The following is a 19,791-nucleotide window of genomic DNA, read 5'->3' as shown; positions in this document are numbered from 1 at the left end:
GCATTATTTGTAACAGCCCAATACCAACACATGTAATCTATTAACCATAGAATAGGTAAGTGATGATACATTAAAATAAAATAAGTATTGTTCAGGAATGAAAATAAACAAAATACTGCCACATGCAACAAAAGGAGTATCTCAAATATAATGAAAGAAACCAGACAAAAATACCACCCACATGATTTCATTATTTAAAGTCCAAAAACAGACAAAATAATCTAAACTGTCAGAAGTCAGGATACAGGTTATATCTCAGTGGAGTGGAAGAGCAGCTTCTGGAAACTTTCTGTATCTTGACCTCATTGCTGATTACACCAATGTATTCAGTTTGTGATGACTCACTGATCTATAGTTCTGACCTATATGTATGCTATACTTCAACATAAAAGTTCATTAAAAGAATTTTAAGCCTCTTATCTCCATTGGAATTAGGAAGTCTGCCAGTCCCTGAATTAGTATGCTGTGGGGCATATAATGTTTATACTTGCCCAAAACCACTTAAGCTCATGTTTCAGAAACATGCTGAGATCACCTAACTGGTTTATCCTTAGGCACTTCAATTCTTGATGACTGAATTTCTTCTGCTCTCCAATAGCAGCAGAAGACTCAGAGCAGGTGCTGAATGAATGCTTGAAGGGTTGCCCCCTCCCACTAACTTCACAGAGCTCAAAGACAATCAGATAAATCGTAGTTCAAACTACTTACTTTTTCCTTTCCAAGGCTGAACATTCCTCATCACACTCCAGCCTTGAGAAACAAAGAAAAAATTAAGTGAGAATGCAGGTTTCACAGCTCATACTCTGAGCAGCTCAGTTGGTAAAGAATCTGCCTGCAATGCAGGAGACCGGGGTTCGATTCCTGGGTCAGAAAGATCCCCTGGAGAAGGAAATGGCAACCCACTCCAGTATTCTTGCCTGGTGAATCCCAAGGACAGAGGAGCCCTGGCAGGCTACAGTCCATGGGGTCACAAGAGTCAGACACGACTTAGTGACTAAACCACCATCACCACTCAGCAATAAGTTCTTGGATGGTCACCCTAGAGATTGAGCATACTCTGGCCAGACAATGGCTGAATGAGGTCCCTCTCAAGGATAGGTGGGCAGGCCTTCGAAGGACTTCAGAGTGTCCCGAGGCTGCTCAGCCCCGCAAATGCTCTCAGCAGCCCTGTGACAGCCCCATCTCCCTCTCTTGACACAGCCACCTCTCTGTTCTCTTGCAGGTTAAAATGTACATACCCAGGTCTCTGCTTCCTCGGGCTACTATCTGGAGTGAGGCCCAGAAATGCTTCCTCTGGTCTTAGCTGTGTCCTGAGTAGGAGTCACTGCACTGGAGTGGGTGTGGCCTCTTAATGTCAGAGGTCTGTTGAATACTGTGTGTATAAGGCTTTACTGTTGGGGACTGACACAAGTGAATGGTTCCTGCCCTCTGGAAATTAAGTCTAATGCGGGAAAGAAGGTACAGCTACACATTTTTTAAATTACCTGGCTTGGTGAATTTCCTTCTTAGTAATCAACTTGCTGATCTCCACTGAATCTCCAAGCTGCATGTCTGTTATTTTGGAGGCCATGGAAATAGCAGCTATTCTGAAGTACAAAAAAGAAAGGGAAGAAAGGCAGTGCAGTTTCACAAGAATCTCCTCGCACCAGGAACACAAAATATGTCTTTCAAGAAAAATCTACCTCTTGACAATCTGTGTAGCCTTGGAAGCCCATTTATTGTAACTATCACACATTTACGTGGTATCTCAATTAGTCTAAACAGCTCCATAGGAAATGAGGTAATCAATTCCTTAGCACTCCCTTGAACATCTGGGCTAATGCCTGGCACTCAGTGGGTATTCACAGTCAATCTGATGTTGCATACTCCTGAAGTCCCACCTCTATGACACATCTATACATCTCTGCATCTCCAAGATGTTATCTCTGCATCTATTCGTCCATCCATCCTAACATTTCCACTCCTGTACTCAGATGCCCATGTGACCACACAGGTCCCAAGATTTCAGGAGGCTGTAAAGACAACCCACAGAACAGCCAGAACCCCCCACACTCCAGTAGGAGCACAGGGCCTGGCTGTGCCAGCACAAATGGTGGGACATGAAAGCAATTCACGCAACCTCAGGACATCTTCCCTTCTGATCTCATGGTGAAATAAGACCAGAGGTAGAGAGAGAGAAAGGAGGAGAAATAAAATGAAAAAATAAAAAATAAAACCTTTACAAATTAAGGTTAGGGAAAGTAATAAGGTACATAAAGCAGTACTTTTTCTAAAGCAGTACTTTTTCTTTGAAACTGAAAAACTAGACTCAAAATTTATTTTAAAAACTTTCCTTACAAGTTGCAAAGATTCTATAATAAACTCCTGTATATCCTTTACCTACACCTACCAATTGTTAACATTTAAGTAGCACTAACCTTTGATAAGTACTGGATGCTTCTGAGCAAACCATGATTTCTTTTCTTCGTCCACATTCACACTGCAGCTCTATCTGAAATAAGATGAACACAGAGCAGCGTTCAGCCCACGGAAAACATGTGAATGGGCAGGTTTCATTTTTAAAGCCTCTCTCGAATCAAACCTTGGCAGAGAACAGAGAGACAGGGAAAGGCTCCTCTCCAAGATGGAGGAGCTAACCACACATGCAAACTGACAACGTGGTGGCTGACATGCTAGGAGGGAAGTGCCAGGTTTACAGTGCCCCTTACTGGGAATTATTCCTGTCCTTAATCCTGCCTGAAGGGGCAGGCCTAGGATGAAGTTTCTACCACCAAACCAGAGGTAGACACTTGACCCAGGACCAGCCAAAGTCTAATCAACTCCACTTCATCCCTCCACTTTCACCTCCTCAGGGGAGACCTTGCTTCATCCCTCAAAACAGTTAAGTCCCCCACTCACATGTTCCTGTGGAACCCCTGCAAGGGTGTAACTACTTCACAATCCTTAGCAGAGTCACGGGTAATTACCTGAGTAACTAGTTAGTATCTGTCCATCTGATTAATGGAACCATGTGTCTCCTGTTCACTGGTAGAGCTCCAGCATCTACACAGCATAACATCTTATACAAAACAGACACTTAAATACTTGTTGAATGAATGGAGTGGGCAATCAGAGTCTCTCTTGAGAATTCGATCAAAGTGAGACAGAGACTGGTCAGGTGGCAGTGGGTACTTTCTGAAAAGGCCATCTCAAGCTTGGCAGACAGAAGCCCACCTTTCTCTTTGTCAACCTGAAGTTCCTTGTAACCAACGACCCCCAACTAGGATGTGTGCCAAGGTGCCACTGCAGACAGTTCTAGACTCATTAGCAGCACCAGGACCACAGCCAACACCCCACCTGGAGCCAGGACTACGCACCTTGGCCTTGCAGGCAGTCACTGGGCAGGGCAAGCTGAGGTGGCAGGGTGCCATACACGGGTGGCCACAGTCAGCTCTGGAGGTGGTGCAGGGCTGCTTGCAGATCTCGTCCCCCAGACATTCTCCTTTGTGACAGAGCCTCTGACACTTGTGCATCCCACATGGTAGCGTGGCACCACAGGGTAATCCACAAGAGATATCAACCAGGTGACAAGGAATGTTGCTTCGTAACTAGGAGAGAAGTAGCCAGGTTCTCATCTCCATTCAGGATCTGGGGTGGGTTTTAACTTCCTACTTAAACATTTCTGAACGTTCACAATCAGTATATTTAAAAAAAAAATTTTTTTTTTTAAATCAGGCTGATTTTCAAAGTCTGAAAGGTTAGTTTGAAAAGAAAACAAACCTGAGCTTTATTTAACAATGCTTGTTACAGTTTGAAAGGATTTGTTTTAGTAGCCGAGTGTGACTTGCAACATAATCCCAAGGTGAGTAACAGGCATGTGAAACCAGATAACTAGGGAGTATCTGAAAATGCTATGACTAACTGGGAGGGTCAGGGGATCTTCTACGTCTGCAAACAGCTAGGGCACTGAGTTGACAGAAACCCCGGGGGTGGGGGCACCCTTGGCTCATGGTTTCCGGACTGCTGGCAGGGCAGTTTTATGTAATTAAATTCTCAGCTCTCCTCACATCTCCCAACCTCTGGTCTCCATATTTTAGATAGCTCTGTCATTAAAAAAAATTTAGAAGCAACAGTCCATGGAACCGCCATTTTTTCTTGAGAAATTGCCTTCATCCAGGATTCCTCACTCTAGGAAAACGATGCTGGGATTTTACTCTTGTGGGACCAAAGATTACTCTCATGTACCCACTCAAAGTCTTTTAAGAACCCTCAAAGAGAGGAGTATACTTCGACTCTGATGAGGCATAACCTGTAATCTTGAAGAGGGCCCCAGAGTCTAGTACATACCTGCTTTGGATTTGGTATTTTAGTGGAAGGTATCCCCAGTCACTAAACACTCCATTACCACCGGGATAATTCGCGCACACGCTGTGCCCTGTGCTGCTCCCGCCCACATTATCTGCCTACTATCTTCTCATCGTCCTTCAGGAGGTTACTTATGTTACTTCCTCCAGGAACACCTTCCCTTGGTAGGGGTCCCTTCAGTACTCTGTACTTCCCACACGGTTGTACCTATAATCGACTGCTCATTCATCTGCTTTCTGCCCCACAGTGAAGGCTCCACCAGGGCAGGGCCAGGTCATGTGGTTCATTTCTCAATTACTTGAACCCAGCCAGTTACCTGGTACAGAGCAGGCATGCAGTAAATATTTGCTGACTGAAGTCCAACACATGGATAACACATGGATCTCTCAGAATGGTTACTCTCAGAGGAAGTAAGATTTTTCAGAGGAAGAATAAATACTAAGGATTATGACTTGAGAACTTCTGACAGGAAATAAGTGGAGAAAAATATGTCCATCAAGATAAGAACGCTGAAAGCATGTTGTCACAGTTGTCAAGAGTTTCAAGAAATGTTGGCCAACATGTTATGAAGTAAAAAAAGCAGGTTACAAAACAGTATACTCTTCATAGAGTAGAGGAGAATATGTAATACACATGCCTGAAGTCTACACACCAGAATGTTTAAGAGTATTTCTTTTTGGGTAGCAAGTCTACAATCTACAGTCTACAATGAATATGCCTTTTTAAAATTAAAGAAATTTTAAAATTGTTTCAAAGGGTCTATAATCAGCAGTGCCAAATACAGCTTAGATGCTAAGAATAAGGATGAAAATCCTTCATGGTAGTGGCAGTGGGGAGGGGCAGGTTAGTGGGGAGGAAGGCGTTTGGCCCATCAGCAGGATGGAAATCTGTGAAGGGAGTAGAGAGAGGATTGGTGGTAACTGGCAGGGAGCCCACCTGCACTCTTGGGATGTTCTCACTGTAACACTTTTCCCCAGACTGGCAACCCCTCCCCATGCTAGCTAACCTGGACGCTGTCTCTGAACACAGCTCATGTTCTCAGGGGCTACTAGCTGAGTCTCATCTCATTGTAACCAGGTTAAAAATGAGAGCAGAACAGTCGAAGAATGCTACTGACTGAATGGTTCCGTTTATGTGACCTCAGGAAAAGGCAACAGATAACTGGTTACCGGCGCTGGAGGAAAGCGGAGAGTAATTCTGAAGGGACATGAAGGAGTACGTGGGGATGAATGACCTGTTCCACATCTTGACTGTGGTGGTGGTGACATGACTGTATGGCTGCTTGTGTCTAAACTCATAGATTTGCATGCTAAAGAGTAAATTTTATTTTATGCAAACTATACCTCAATGATTAAAAAAAGAAAAAAAAAGTGGCAATAGCAAATCTCTGCTTCTTTGGAGCATATTTACTTTGAGAAACAATGAGGCTAATCCTCTTAACGAAATCCAACCATAAATCTCTGGTTGGAACGATGAACCACTTGAGAGAAAGCTTACCTCATGTTTCCCCATGCACCACTTCTGAGTGAGGAAAGTACAAGGAGGGCACTTGTCCTCACTATGACAAGAATGATACACTGGAGAAAGAGAAAGGTAAAATCAGGAATTATGTTCAAGTAACACCACACAAACTATTATACATATTATAATAGCATTTGACATGGAACTTTTAAATTTAGGAGCTAAAAGTACTTTTTAAAATGGTCACTGCAAAGTAAAAGTAGTTGGCTTTATATTAAAGGGCTGAAAGATGAGCATGAGAAAAAGAAACCCAGCTGAGGGGGGAGAGACACAGAAGCAGAGAAGGGGGCAGCTGGTCTACCCCGTCTCCTGAGGCATGGCCACATGGTCTGTGCATGTTACTCAGTCATGCTTGTGGTCCTACAGTACACAACTCCCCTCTGTTCAGACATCTTGGTTACTTACCTCATCTGACATGCTTCCTCTGCCTCCTTTCAACTTCTTCACTGGCAGTTCATTCAAACTCATCCCCTAAATGAAGCCTTCCTTGGCTGACCCCTCCCTGCCCTGAGCTCTCTTGCTCTCCCTGACCTCTTGGTTCTGAGGCAGAAGGCTTGCTGCCATGCTATCTGCCCCATCTTCAGGCAATGGCTGATTGTGGCAAATGTACTCAACTACCATCTTCTTCCTCCCAGAAATAACAGAGCCCCCTCCAGGTCCTGGGTTATTGTTTTCTTCCTCTGAACCTCCTTCTATGTCTGATACCATGCTGGATATACAACGAATGCTCAAGAAAAGTGAATGCTGAATGAAAGCAGTCTAAAACAAATCACAAATGGCTAAGTTCTCACTATGGACATTCATCAGCAGGATCTGGACTTCATCTTAACATCTGCAAGTGACTATAAAGAAGTGAGTGCGAGGGAGTGTGCTGAGTGTCTGCTTGAATATTAACTTCACAGTGGCATGGACACCACTCACAAGCTAAGCTGGGAAGGTCATCTTATGCTCTCAGGGAAGGAGGGACTTCTCACTTCATAAGGAATTTACTTAATTCTTCTTCACTCTTAAAAAAAATTAAGAACTGGTTGTTTCGTCAGTCTCAATCACACGGCCAGATTTACTGTAAGGATCAAATCTGATGACTTAAGTTATACCAGGTTTGCCTCTGGGACGTGACAAAAAAGGAAATGATGGGCCAGATACCGTCCAAGGGGAAAGCCAGTGACTAGACTGGATGGAAAGTGGGTGACGTCAAGTAGCTACCGGTCTGGCGTCTACAGCAGTCTATCACAGGAAAACTGGAAACCAATGTCCAGCAATATGAGACTGACTGAATCACTTATGGCCTATCCATGTAACAGGACACCCCACTATCATCTAGAAAAATATTTATTGATAGGAGACAGATTAAAATTACAGTAATGAGAGAAAAAAATCTATTACTTAAAATAAGTTCAATAACATTCCACTTTTATTTCAGGGAAAAAATGCAAATATATATTTTTACCCATGGAAAAAGGCCCTGAAAAATCACCAGGCAAGAACACTAGCGTGGACTGCCATGCCTTTTCTCCAGGGGATCTTCCCTGGAGAAGATCCTGACCCAGAGACTGAACCCAGGTCTCCCGCACTGCAGGTGGATTTACTGCATTGCAGATTCTTTACCATCTGAGCCACTAGGGAAGTCCGAAAAACACACAGGAAGGCATAATTCTTTAAAAGGTTACATAAGATTTAATTTCAATCTTTTGATTTTACTTTTCTTTCTTTTTATATATGTTGCATCTACAACAAAACTGAAGTTAATTTTAATTTTATAAAAAGATGCTTAACTTTGAAATATGCACCAAAAGTGGAGGCCACAAAAAGGAAGACAAGACCAGCTGGAGCTTCTCCCGACATTCTGGGTGTGTTTGACACCCACAGGGTAAAGCAATGAAAATCACTGTCATTCCCAGCTGTGGCCCAGATCACAGACCCATCTTCACAGAAGCATCCCTGAGCACAGGGAACAGGAGCAGCCATGACAGTGTGACGTGAAAGCAGTGAAAACTATCACGTGCTGTGCTAAGTCGCTCAGTCGCGTCTGACTCTTCGCGACCCCAGGGACTGTAGCCCGCCAGGCTCTTCTATGGGATTCTCCAGGCAAGAATACTGGAGTGGGTTGCCATGCTCTCCTCCAGGGAATCTTCCCCACCCAGGGATCGAACCCATGGCTCCTGCATTGCAGATAGATTCTTTACTGCTAGGCCACCAGGGAAGGCCTGAAGACCATCATGCAACATCCTAAATGACACAGTGTGAGCAGGCTGTGAGGTGTGGAGGCAAGCAGATGGGACCCACCTGGATGGTCGCATTCATGGACTCTGGCACAGGTCTGGGTACACTCAGGGGGCCTGGTGCCACAGGGAACTGGAGGGTAGATCACTGATGCACCACAGTGGCAGGTTAATTCATCAAAACCTGGTGAAGCAGCAGGTAAAACAAACCTTCATGAGTTTGAGATTTGCACACAGATAACTACAAACACACTTTTTTTTGGGGGGGGGGCTTGTATTTTTAGAGGCTAATTTTTAGGGGCCACCTTTTCTTAAAAAAAAAAAAAGGTTTTTATTTTATTAAGTTGTCTGGTAGCGAAGCATTCGATTTTTACTTGCAACAATCTTTTAAGTCCATGGGTAATCCGAGACAGTTTTACATGTATTTTATAAACAAATGACCTACAGAACAGAAAAATTCCACTACAGATACAGATCCTTTTTATCCCCTAACTTTTTGGTTAGGAAAATGGATAGAGATTATGAAAGCCACAGATAGCTGAGTTCAGCAAACTCACAGGGGACTGCCAACAAGCAGCTGACTCTGTCATGCGCTCTCCTAACCCTCAGACCCATAGGGAAGTTAGTTCAACTCTGGTCCAAGCTGGAGGCCAGGTCTTTGGCCATGGTTCTCAACTAGGGACCAAGAGTCAGAAGCCCAGGCCCTCCAGGACTCCTCCATTCAATGCTTTTCTCCAGTCAGTATCTCCAACAGAGGCTATAAATGTGATGGAAAGGGTCCTGTAAATACAGTGGGAAATTGAGGCTTCTAGATCCGAACCTACTTCTCACTTGCACAAGGACTGTAGGCAGGTAACTTAACACCTCTGAGATTTCTTCCTTTTGGTCAAAAGGGGATACCAACCTTTGACCTACCTACTCGGAAAGCATATCGTGGGCAAGGGCTAATATATGTGAAACAGCTAGGTAAAGAGTAAGAGGCTACATATCTTTATGGAACTCCATGTGTGGGGTTTATAACAAAGCACTGACTCAACTCCTTTTTAAAATATGGTAGATCTAGTATTTTCCAGAGAAGGTATGTTGGGGAACCGTGATCCAGGCTAATCTTTTAATGGAGCAGTTCTCAAAGCGTGTTCTGTTGACCCCTACGACTCCCTGAGATCCTTTCAGGGAGTCCAGGAGGTCAGTTATTTTCATAATAATACTTAGATACTATTTGCTTTTTTCATTGTGCTGACATTTGCACTGATGATACAAAAGCAACTGTTGGAAATACTGCCAAAGGCATTCATGCAAATCAAGGCAGCAGCACCAAACTGTAACCACTTTATTTTTCACTGCCAAACAAATAGACAAAAAATGCAAGGTTCACTTAAGTCCTTGATGAAGAAGTAAAAAAATCTTAACCCTTAAACACATGTCTTTCTAATATTCTGTGGAACAAAGTAGGATATCTGCTTAAAGCACTTTTGTTGCACACAAAAGTACAGTCGTCCCTCAGTGTCCTGGGTGGGGAGGGGGGCTGGCTCCAGGACTCCCATGGATACCAAAATCTAAGAATGCTCAAGTCCCTTATATAATATGGCATAGTATTTGCATATGACCTATGCACATCCTCCTGTATACTTTTTTTGGGTGGCTATAATTTTGGATTTATTTCAGAAAAGCTGTTGAGATTATCTTGTAAAGTTAGATGCCTACATGCCCTGAAAAGCAAAAATTCTACCCTTATGAACAAATTTTAGAAAAATTATTACATAAGTGTACAAGAAGACACATGCAAAAGGTTCATAACAGCAACACTAACGGTAAAAAAAATGCTGGAAACTACACAAATGTCCTTTGACAAAGGAACAGATCAATAAATGATGTTATATTTACTGAATCAAATATTACAAAGCAGTGAAGATGTACGAAACCCAGCTATTTACAAAAATATGGATGCATCTTAAAATATAATGTTGAACAGAAATGTCCTATAAGACTAGATAAACATAGAATTATTTTTATGGATTTCAACATAAGCACAACTGGATCATATACTGCTTTTGGCTTACACACATATGTCAGAATAATGACATATTTAGTTTTCTATAGTAGTGTAGAAACTACTACTATAAAGCTACTTATAAACAGGTAGATGAAATTCACATTAACATTTAAGTTTTTAGGTTGCATAATGGCTCCCCTGTATATTTTAAATCATCTCTAGGTTACTTATAATATCCAATACAATATAAACGCTATGTAAACAGCTGCCAGCAGAAAACAAATTCAAGTTTTGTTTTTGGAACATTCTAGAATTATTTCCCCTTGAATGTTTTCAACCCATGGTTGGTTGAATCTATGGATATGGAGCCCACAGATAAGACAGCTGTCTGACCACTGGTCGTTTTAAAGAACTGCACTTTTTTGAGTTCTGAGCTGAATTAACTTTTTTTCATAACACACCATTTTGCCCGAAAAAGTAACCAACAAACTATGACTATTTAGACTTGGTTATTTTGGCAGATACTTAATCAGAAATTAACAGTGAGCCTGTCATTTCAAGAAAACCAACTTTGTTGCCAATGATAACATTCAAGCTTTCAAGTGAAAACAGAATTTTGGAAAATATGCACTTACCACTAAGAGCTTGACAACTTCCTAATACTTTTCCCAAGACTTTTCTGATGAGATTGGTAGTATATTAAGGAATGCGAGTTTTTAATATAACACAAACAGACCCATCTTAGAATCACTGCCTACAACCCAAGATTAAGGAACAGCAATTACTTTTTTTTGAAGTCTCAATAGCTTTTCTGTCCATAGATTCCACGAGTAAGCACTGTTGAAGTCTCCCCTTTCTACTGCCATCATGTTTCAGTCAGAGTCTCCCAAAGAGCCTGAACAGCTGTGGAAGCTCTTCATTGGAGGTTTGAGCTTTGAAACAACCAGTGACTGAGGAGCCATTCTGAGCAACAGGGAACACTCACAGACTGTGTGGTAATGAGGGATCCAAATACCAAGCGCTCCAGAGGCTTTGGTTTGTCACTTTTGCCTGTGGAGGAGGTGGATGCAGCCATGAGTGCAAGGCCACACAAGGTGGATGGATGAGCTGTGGAACCCAAGAGGGCCATCTCGAGAGAAGATTCTCAAAGACCTGGTGCCCACTCAACTGTGAAAAAGATTTTTGTTGGTGGCATTAAAGAAGACATTGAAGAACATCACCTGAGAGATTATTTTGAACAGTATGGGAAAACTGAAGTGACTGAAATCATGACTGACCGAGGCAGTGGCAAAAAGAGAGGCTTTGCGTTCATAACCTTTGATAATCATGACTTTGTAGATAAGACAGTCATTCAGAAATACTGCGCTGTGAATGGTCACATCTGTGAAGTATGGAAAGCCCTATCTAAGCAAGAGATGGCTAGTGTTTCATCCAGTCAAAGGTTGATGTGGTTCTGGAGCCTTTGGTGGTGGTTTTGGAGACAGTTTTGGTGGGAACAACTCTGGTCATGGAGGAAACTTTAGTGGTGGAGGTGGCTTTGGTGGCAGCCGTGTTGGTGGTGGATATGGTGGCAGTGGGGATGCCTATAATAGATTTGATAATGATGGAAGCAATTCTGGAGGTGGCAGAGGCTACAGTGATTTTGGCAATTACAAGAATCAATCTTCAAAGTTTGGAACCATGAAAGAAGGAAACTTTGGAGGCAGAAGTTCTGGCCCTTATGGTGGTGGCAGCCAATATTTAGCCAAACCATGAAACCAAGGTGGCTACGGTGGTTTCAGCAGCAGGAGCTATAATAGTGATTGCTGCTGCTGTTAAGTCGTTTCAGTCGTGTCCGACTCTGTGTGACCCCATAGACAGCAGCCCACCAGGCTCCACCGTCTCTGGGATACTCCAGGCAAGAACACTGGAATGGGTTGCCATTTCCCTCTCCAATGCATGAAAGTGAAAAGTGAAAGTGAAGTCGCTCAGTAAGTGTTCGACTCTTTGTGACCCCATGAGCTGCAGCCTACCAGGCTCCTCCGTCCATGGGATTTTCCAGGCAAGAGTACTGGAGTGGAGTGCCATTGCCTTCTCACAGTGGCTGTTGCTGCTGCTGCTGCTAAGTCGCTTCAGTCGTGTCCGACTCTGTGCAACCCCATAGACGGCAGCCCGCCAGGCTCCGCCGTCCCTGGGATTCTCCAGGCAAGAACACTGGAGTGGGTTGCCATTTCCTTCTCCAATGCAGGAAAGCGAAAAGTGAAAGTGAAGTCGCTGAGTCTTGTCCGACTCTTAGCGACCCCATGGACTGCGGCCCACCAGGCTCCTCCATCCATGGGATTTTCCAGGCAAGAGTACTGGAGTGGGGTGCCATTGCAGTGGCAGGAGGTTTTAATTACTGCCAGGAAACAAACCTTAGCAGGGGAGGAGAGCCAGAGCCAGAGAAGTGACAGGAAAGCTACAAGTTACAACAGATTTGTGAGCTCAGCCAAGCACAGTGGTGACAGGGCCTAGCTGCAACAAAGAAAACATATTTTAGATACTACTCATGTATATGGGCAAAAACCCCCAAGGACTGTATTTGTGACTAATTGTATAACAGGTTATTTTAGTTTCTGTTCTGTGGAAACTATAAAGCATCCTAACAAAGGATTTTTTTTTTCCCCAACAAAGGATTTTAATGCAGATTTTTTTTTTTTTGCACCCATGCTGTTGATTGATAAATGTAACAGTCTGATCATGATGCTGAATAAATGTCTTTAAAAAATATGGTGTGTGTAAAGTTAGTCTATTCTGAAGCCATTTTGGTAAACTACCCAAACAGCGTGAAGTTAGAATTCCTTTAGGGTGATGCCAGGTTCCATTAGAAATTTATTTACAACTGGCTTGGGTGGAGAAGCCATTATCTTCAGAAACCTTGGTGTAGGTGAACTGACAGTTACTGTTTTGTGACCTGGAGTTAGTAATGGAGTTTTTTTGTTATTAATATGATTGTTGGCACATCCAATGTAATATATCTAAACTGAATTATGGCACCAGATAGTTCTAGATGGGAATGAACTTGTGTATCATCCATTATCATGTGTAATCAATAAAAGATTTAATACTCTTTTAAAAAAAAAGCCAAGGTCTCAGTATACCTGAAATACTAAGGCTTATTAATTCAGGAATCTAAGAAAGTCAACTTCCCAGGATCTATTATGCCTGACTTTCTAGAAAACTCTTATGATAAAGTATACAGTGAAGATACTCACTAGCTTGCCAGCACGTCTGGCAGTTTCCACGATGACAAGGTTCTTCACATCTATGAAGGCCACAGCGGAGTTTCCTCCCACAAATCAAAGGACACTTGTGCTCCTTATCCTAGGAAAAGAGGTTTATACATACATATTTTTTTGCATGCTGGAATCTTAGTTCCTAGACCAGGGATAGAACCTGTGCCCCCTGCAGTGGAGTTCTAACCACTAGACTGCCAGGGAATTCCTAAGAGATTTATTTATATTTGCTTACAAAATTATCTCCATTTTATATTTTCCATAAACAAGATTAACAAAGAAGCTCTCCACAATTAAAGATTGCATGAGGTCTGCAATTAGCTTCAAAATAATCAGGGGAGGGGCAGTAGGTGGGGATGTGGATGAAACAAGATTAGTCATAAGCTGATCACTACTGAAGACAGATGTTGGGCATATATGACACATACTTCTCTCAGCTTTTATATATGTCTGGAGTATTCAATAAGAAGTCTTTAAACTTTCAAACACTGGCTTATAAATAGGTCTTTATCACGCTTCACACTGTCAATATAAATGCCAAAATATGTATTACATATATATACATATGCGTATATATATATGTACTTTACTATTAGTATACTGTGTTACCTTGTTCATACACCCACAATAACACAGCACCCACCGCCAGGTAATGCTTCCTCTATTTAGTTTCACAGACGTGAATATTTCAGATAACTGAAACTTGTTCCTTTAAAAACTGCCATTCTCATTGTGCCCACTGATCTGACCCAAGGAACATACAAAACTTGAATCCTGAGCTACTAAGACCAGGTGAGTCTGTGTGCGGCGACAGTACTCAGTCTCTTGCAGATGACTACACACTCATCCAGCGGTCTTGGGCTCTGGGGCCTGAGGCCCTCTTTCTTCTTCCTTCATGGTGCCATAGGCCGATTTCCTGACTGGGCTGAGGACTAAAAAGGCCCAGCCTGTCTCTCTGGCAGCATTCTGACTGTTGCTCAGGGGCCTCTCCCAGTGATTTCCAAATCTGGGCTGCCTTCTTAGACAGCTAAGGCTTCCAGAAGCCCAGTCCCTAGATGAATGCAATCTGACTGTACCTAATGATCGATCCACTTACCACACAGCATATCTCATTACATTTATGCCGTCCACATAACCGTTTCTTGTTACACCTCTTGTCGCACATAAATGTAGCATCTGCTATGAACAATTAAGAAGAAAAAAAGTCAAAGGATATGAACATTCATTCAACAAGTATCTGTGTGACTACAAGCTGAAGAAATACCAATGTAACAAGGTAAACAAATTAGTTATGGTGAAAGTGCATATTTAAATAAGATCATTTTTCACTTGTCAGTCAAAAAAATAGAAAACAGGAAGACTATTCAAGTGTCCATTGATAGATGAATGGATAAAGAAGATGTGGAATATATGCAGTGGAATATTACTCAGTCATTAAAAAAATCTTGCCATTTTTGACAACATGGATGATTCTAGAACATAGTTATACTAGGTGAAATAAGACAAATACTGTATGATTTCACTTATATGTGGAAACTAATGAACAAACATAACAAAACAGAAATAATATAGATACAGAGAGAAAACAGATGGTTGCAAGAGAAGGGTAGAGGGAAGAAAGAAAATAGGCGAGTGAGATTAAGAGAAACTTCCAGTTACAAAACCAATGATTCATGGGTATTAAATGTATAGTGTAGGGAATATGGTCAATAACTAAGTGATATCTTTGTATGGGGGCACACTGAAACTAATCTTACTGTAGCAATCCTTTTGAAATATATAGACAAAACACTACATTGTGTGTAATGGGCACTAATATAGTGTTGTAGGTAAATTATATTTCAAAAACAAACTCATAAAAGAGATCCTATTTGTGGTTATCAGAGGCAGGAGGTGAGGGAGGCGGAACTGGATGAAGGGAGTCAAAAGGTACAAACTGCCAGTTACAAGATACATTAAGTATTAGGGATGTGATGTACAACATGATAAACAGAATTAACACCACTGTATATTATATACGAAAGTTGTTAAAGGGTAAACCCTAAGAGTTCTCATCATAGACAAAAAATGTTTTCTCTTTCTTTCATTTTGCAACTATATGAGATGATGAATATTCATTAAACTTATTATAATAATTTCATGAGGCATGTAAGTCAAATTATTATGCTGTATACTTAAAATTTATACAGTGCTATACGTCAATTGTATCTTAATAAAATTGGAAGAAAAAAAGGAATTAGGAAGACTGGGTGAAGGTGTAGAGAAAAGGTACACTCAGTGGATAGGAGAATAAACTTTTGGACTACATATGTATCTATTAAAAATTTAAGTGGTGGGACTTCCCTGGTGGTCCAGTGGTTAAGACTCTGGCTTCCACTGCAGGGGGCACAAGTTCAATTCCTGGTCAGATCCCACAGGCCGCTTGGGTGCAGCCAAAAAAAATTTAAAGTGGTAATTCCATTTTAAGGAGTCCTCCCTACAGACACACTTCTGAAAGCAGCTAGGACACCAAAAGCACAAGCAACAAAAGAAAAATAAATTAAACTTGACCAAAATTAAAAGCTATCGTGCATCAGAAGACACCATCAAGGAAAGACAACAACAATAATGGGAAAAAATATTTGCAAATCAGTTATCTTATAAGGGTCTAGGGTCCAAAATGTATCAAGAACTCTTTCAACTGAATAACAAAAAGACAACTCAATAAAAAAGGGAATAAAGGAACAGACTTTTCCAAAGAAGATATATCAATGGCCAAATACATGAAATGATGTCGAACATCATTAGTTATTAGGGAATGTAAATCAGAACCACAATGATTTATCATTTCATACCCACTTAGGATGACAGTAACAGTAATAACAATAATAGTAAAAAAAAAAAAAACCCCAGAAAATACCAAGTGTTGGAGAGGATGTGGAGAAACAAACCCTCAAACATTACTGGTGGGAATGTGAAATAGTGTGATGGCAGTTCTTTTAAAAATTCTACCTCTAATCAACATATAACCCAGCAATTCCACTCCTAGGTACATACCCAAAAGAATTTACAACAGGTACTCAAGTAAAGGGGGCAGCAGAGAAAGAGATGGTTAGATAGCATCACCGACTCAATGAACATGAATCTGAGCAAACTCTGGGAGAGAGTGGAGGACAGAGGAGCCTGGCGTGCTGTAGTCCGTGAGGTCGTAAAGACTTAGTGACTGAACAACAATAACAACTCAAGTAAAAGTTTATGTACAAATGTTCATAGTGGTACTAGTTGCAATAGTCAAAAGAAGGAAACAGTTAAAAAATAAAATAAAAAAAAAGAAGGAAACAAAATTAAACATCCATTAACAGATGAATGGATACACAAACTATGGTATATACATACAACAGAATATTATTCAGTCATAAAGAGGAAAGAAGCATTGATATGTGCTATAAGGCAGATGAACCTAAAAAACATGCTAAGTGAAAGAAACTAGAGACAATATGTAAAGGTTACATATTATATCAAAAATTCAGAATTAAATCCAGAGATAGGAAGCAGATTAGCAGTTGCCTGGGGCTGGAGTTGGGGTAAGGGGGAGTGAAATAAGCAAAGGGTTTCCTTTCAGGATGCTGAACACACTTTAGAATTGATAGAGATAACGGTTTTACAACACTGTGAAGGCACTAAATGCCACTGAATTGTAGAATACACTTTAAAATGTTTCACTGTATGCTTTGTGAAGGTGTTGAAGGCGCTCAAGTGTTTAAATGGCTTATCCTCATAGAGAATTGCCCTCAAGAGGGAGAGCTATACATACTGACATAGAAGAATATCTTTGATATATTGTGCAGGGGGAAAAGAGCAAGTTCCAGACAGTATGTTTACTAAGAACTTAAGTTTAGAGAAAAAATAAAACCATACCAACACATGTATACATTGGTATGAATATAGGAAAGATCTGAACTCATCCTTGACAAATTAATGAGGTAGTTTTATCAGGGAAGTAGAACTAGGAGGGGAAAATGGGGGTGAGGGTGTATTTTTACTTCATATATTTAACATCTTATTAAAATTTTTAAATTACTAAAAAGTGTACTAATATAGTAAGTTTTCAAATTATGCCTTTTAATCACCAAAATTTTGACTGTGGTTTTGAGGAAGTTACTTTTTGTTACTTCAAGTATTCAGATATTTGAAGCAGATATTCAGCCCTTGTCCACCTTCCCCAGGCTAACAGATACTTCATTTTGTTCAGAAACTAGGCACCCATGTGTTCCCCCATTATACTGAATAGTCTAGCCTATCATGGTAATTCCATTCCCTTTGTGACCTAAGGGTTTAGGCAGAAACATATGATAAAGTACACTGAGGGTCTTTCGGGGCTGTCTTCTTTGCTCTCAAGAAGGAAAAGAAGGTTAAGAATCTCTCTTTCTTTCCTTTAGATGCATTGGGAGAGGACACAATGTATGAAATTGCTGTAGCTCACTTATACCTATGAGGGGAAAACCGAGAAAATCATAGGAAGCTGAACTGGAGACCTAGAATCATTGGGTTTGGAATTAACCAACCTTGGACTTGTTCTGCCTCTACACTTCCTATTATGGGAAACAGTAAAACCTCCTTAGAGCTAAAGTCATTTTTCCTTGGGTTTTATGATACCTATGGCCAGGAGCACCCTAACCAGTACAGCTTTCTCCTTGACCAGAAAAAGAGCTTTTATTTTGTGTAAGTTTATCTTCTATCACTTTTCCAAAACAGTTCTAAGGTGGTTTAAACAAAAATTACATGATGGTTAGTAAAACAAGGGTAGAACCATAATAAAGTGGAATATCAGGATCAAAGACAAAGGGAGAAACAATATTCTAGGTCTGAAGGCTGAGAAGGCTGCTGGCTGAGTCACCCTGTTCTAAGTATCCAACAGGCCCATCAAACCACAAGGAGATCAAGCATCAGGGTCAGTTTTTACAAAGCTTGCTTCATTAGATGCTATTTACCTTCTCTTCCTATACCAACAATTTATTATGAAAACTTTCAAACATATAAGAAAGTTGAAACAAATTTATAGTGAACACCTACACATATGCCTATTACCTAGATTCTACCAGTAGTTACACGTAGTTTTCCACATTCATTCTTCAACTATTAGTTTTATCTTAATTTTGGATGTTTTTCAAAGCAAGCTACATACATGAATATATTTCCCTTATATTTTATAGCATTTCTTTAACTAGAATTCATGTTTGTTTGTTGTTGGGTTTTTTTGAGATAAAAGTTACACGGCTTCCCTGGTGGCTCAGTGATAAGGATATGTGCCTGCCAAGCAGGAGACGCAGGTTCAATCCCTGGGTTGGGAAGATCTCTTAGAGAAAGAAATGGCAACTCAACCCAGTATTCTTGCCTGGGAAATCCCATGGACAGAGAAGCCTGGCGGGCTATAGTCCATGGAGTTGCAACGAGTCCCACAAGATTTAGTGACTAAACAACAACAAGTTACACACATGTACAAAGTACCTTCACTGAATTCTAACAAACACATAACCCATCTCCCTGTCAAGATGCAAAAATTACCTTCACCCCAAGAAGTTCCATCACACCCCTTCCCAGTCATACCTTCACTTTTGAGACTGGTACAGGGAAGCTCCTACAGAAAAAAAGAAAAGGGAAAAGTAACTATTTTAGGAATAAATGAAACAACACAACTGCAGTACAATGCTGAATGTAACATGCATATCCCAAATACCCAGGACCTCTCTGGCAGTCACTATCTGGAGCTGGGTCAGCCCAGTCCCTGTATTCTTTACTCACAATAGGTCCCCAGGTCTAACAACTTTTCATGCAAATATAATTATAACATTCTTTGTGGTCTGACCTCCAAACTCACAGTAGATTACATATTATAAAATCTGAATGGAAACAAAAACTACTAAGGGTATGCAGAGCAAAGAGAAATAACTGTCTGGCAAGGGTACAGACAGAAAAAGAAAATATAAGAATTGAAAATATGTAACAATTAGTACCATATGATGCAGGGGCAAACAGCTCTACACACTCAGGAGTACCAGAGCAATGCCGCTGAACTCTTAACAAAGTGGAGCGCAGAACTCCTTGGCCATTCAAAATTTTATTACCCTGGTTTGAATTATGTGTGAACAGCCTCAAAAGTCTATCACATGTAATTTTACTGATGCATGTTCCTGAATAACATGCATGGTGAGGCTGCTGTGTGAAGAGCGAGTCAGTCACTTGGGAGAGAGGGTGTCTGGCTGCCCGCCCAGCATCTCTGTCCAAATTTGGCTTTGATGTCATGGACAGGCTGCTATATACTCAGAAATAAGTTACATGATAAAAACATCTCTTCTTTGTGAAAATGACCCTGAAAAAAAGGAGCAGCTGGCTAGAGTTGATAACAGACATGAAGCTGTCTAAGAAACTGAAGCTTCTTGGCTAGAAAAATGTTTTCAATAAATTAGTGAGTTGGCTG

General features: G+C 41.0%; 1 protein-coding gene and 1 pseudogene across 4 annotated transcripts in view; one reads left to right on the top strand and one right to left on the bottom strand.

Moving 5' to 3' along the window:
* NFX1 (nuclear transcription factor, X-box binding 1) overlaps window positions 1–19,791 on the bottom strand; it is a 65,342-nt gene that overhangs the window by 8,746 nt on the left and 36,805 nt on the right. Inside the window, exons 11-19 of one of the 4 annotated variants that reach the window (XM_025281896.3) lie at window positions 18,879–18,951; window positions 14,431–14,513; window positions 13,314–13,422; window positions 8,152–8,271; window positions 5,842–5,921; window positions 3,357–3,587; window positions 2,418–2,491; window positions 1,485–1,586; window positions 709–750 (exon numbers count right to left, since the gene is read on the bottom strand). In XM_025281896.3, the coding sequence (XP_025137681.3) occupies window positions 709–750; window positions 1,485–1,586; window positions 2,418–2,491; window positions 3,357–3,587; window positions 5,842–5,921; window positions 8,152–8,271; window positions 13,314–13,422; window positions 14,431–14,513; window positions 18,879–18,951 (914 nt within the window). The remainder of the gene's footprint in view (window positions 1–708; window positions 751–1,484; window positions 1,587–2,417; window positions 2,492–3,356; window positions 3,588–5,841; window positions 5,922–8,151; window positions 8,272–13,313; window positions 13,423–14,430; window positions 14,514–18,878; window positions 18,952–19,791) is intronic. The other 3 variants (XM_025281897.3, XM_025281898.3, XM_025281899.3) reach the window with 3 other exon arrangements.
* On the top strand, window positions 10,948–11,898 carry LOC123332980 (annotated as a pseudogene).

This window comes from Bubalus bubalis, chromosome 3 (assembly GCF_019923935.1).
Source record: "Bubalus bubalis isolate 160015118507 breed Murrah chromosome 3, NDDB_SH_1, whole genome shotgun sequence".
Classification (NCBI taxonomy): Eukaryota; Metazoa; Chordata; class Mammalia; order Artiodactyla; family Bovidae; genus Bubalus; species Bubalus bubalis.
This window is presented reverse-complemented; position numbering and strand designations above follow the sequence as displayed.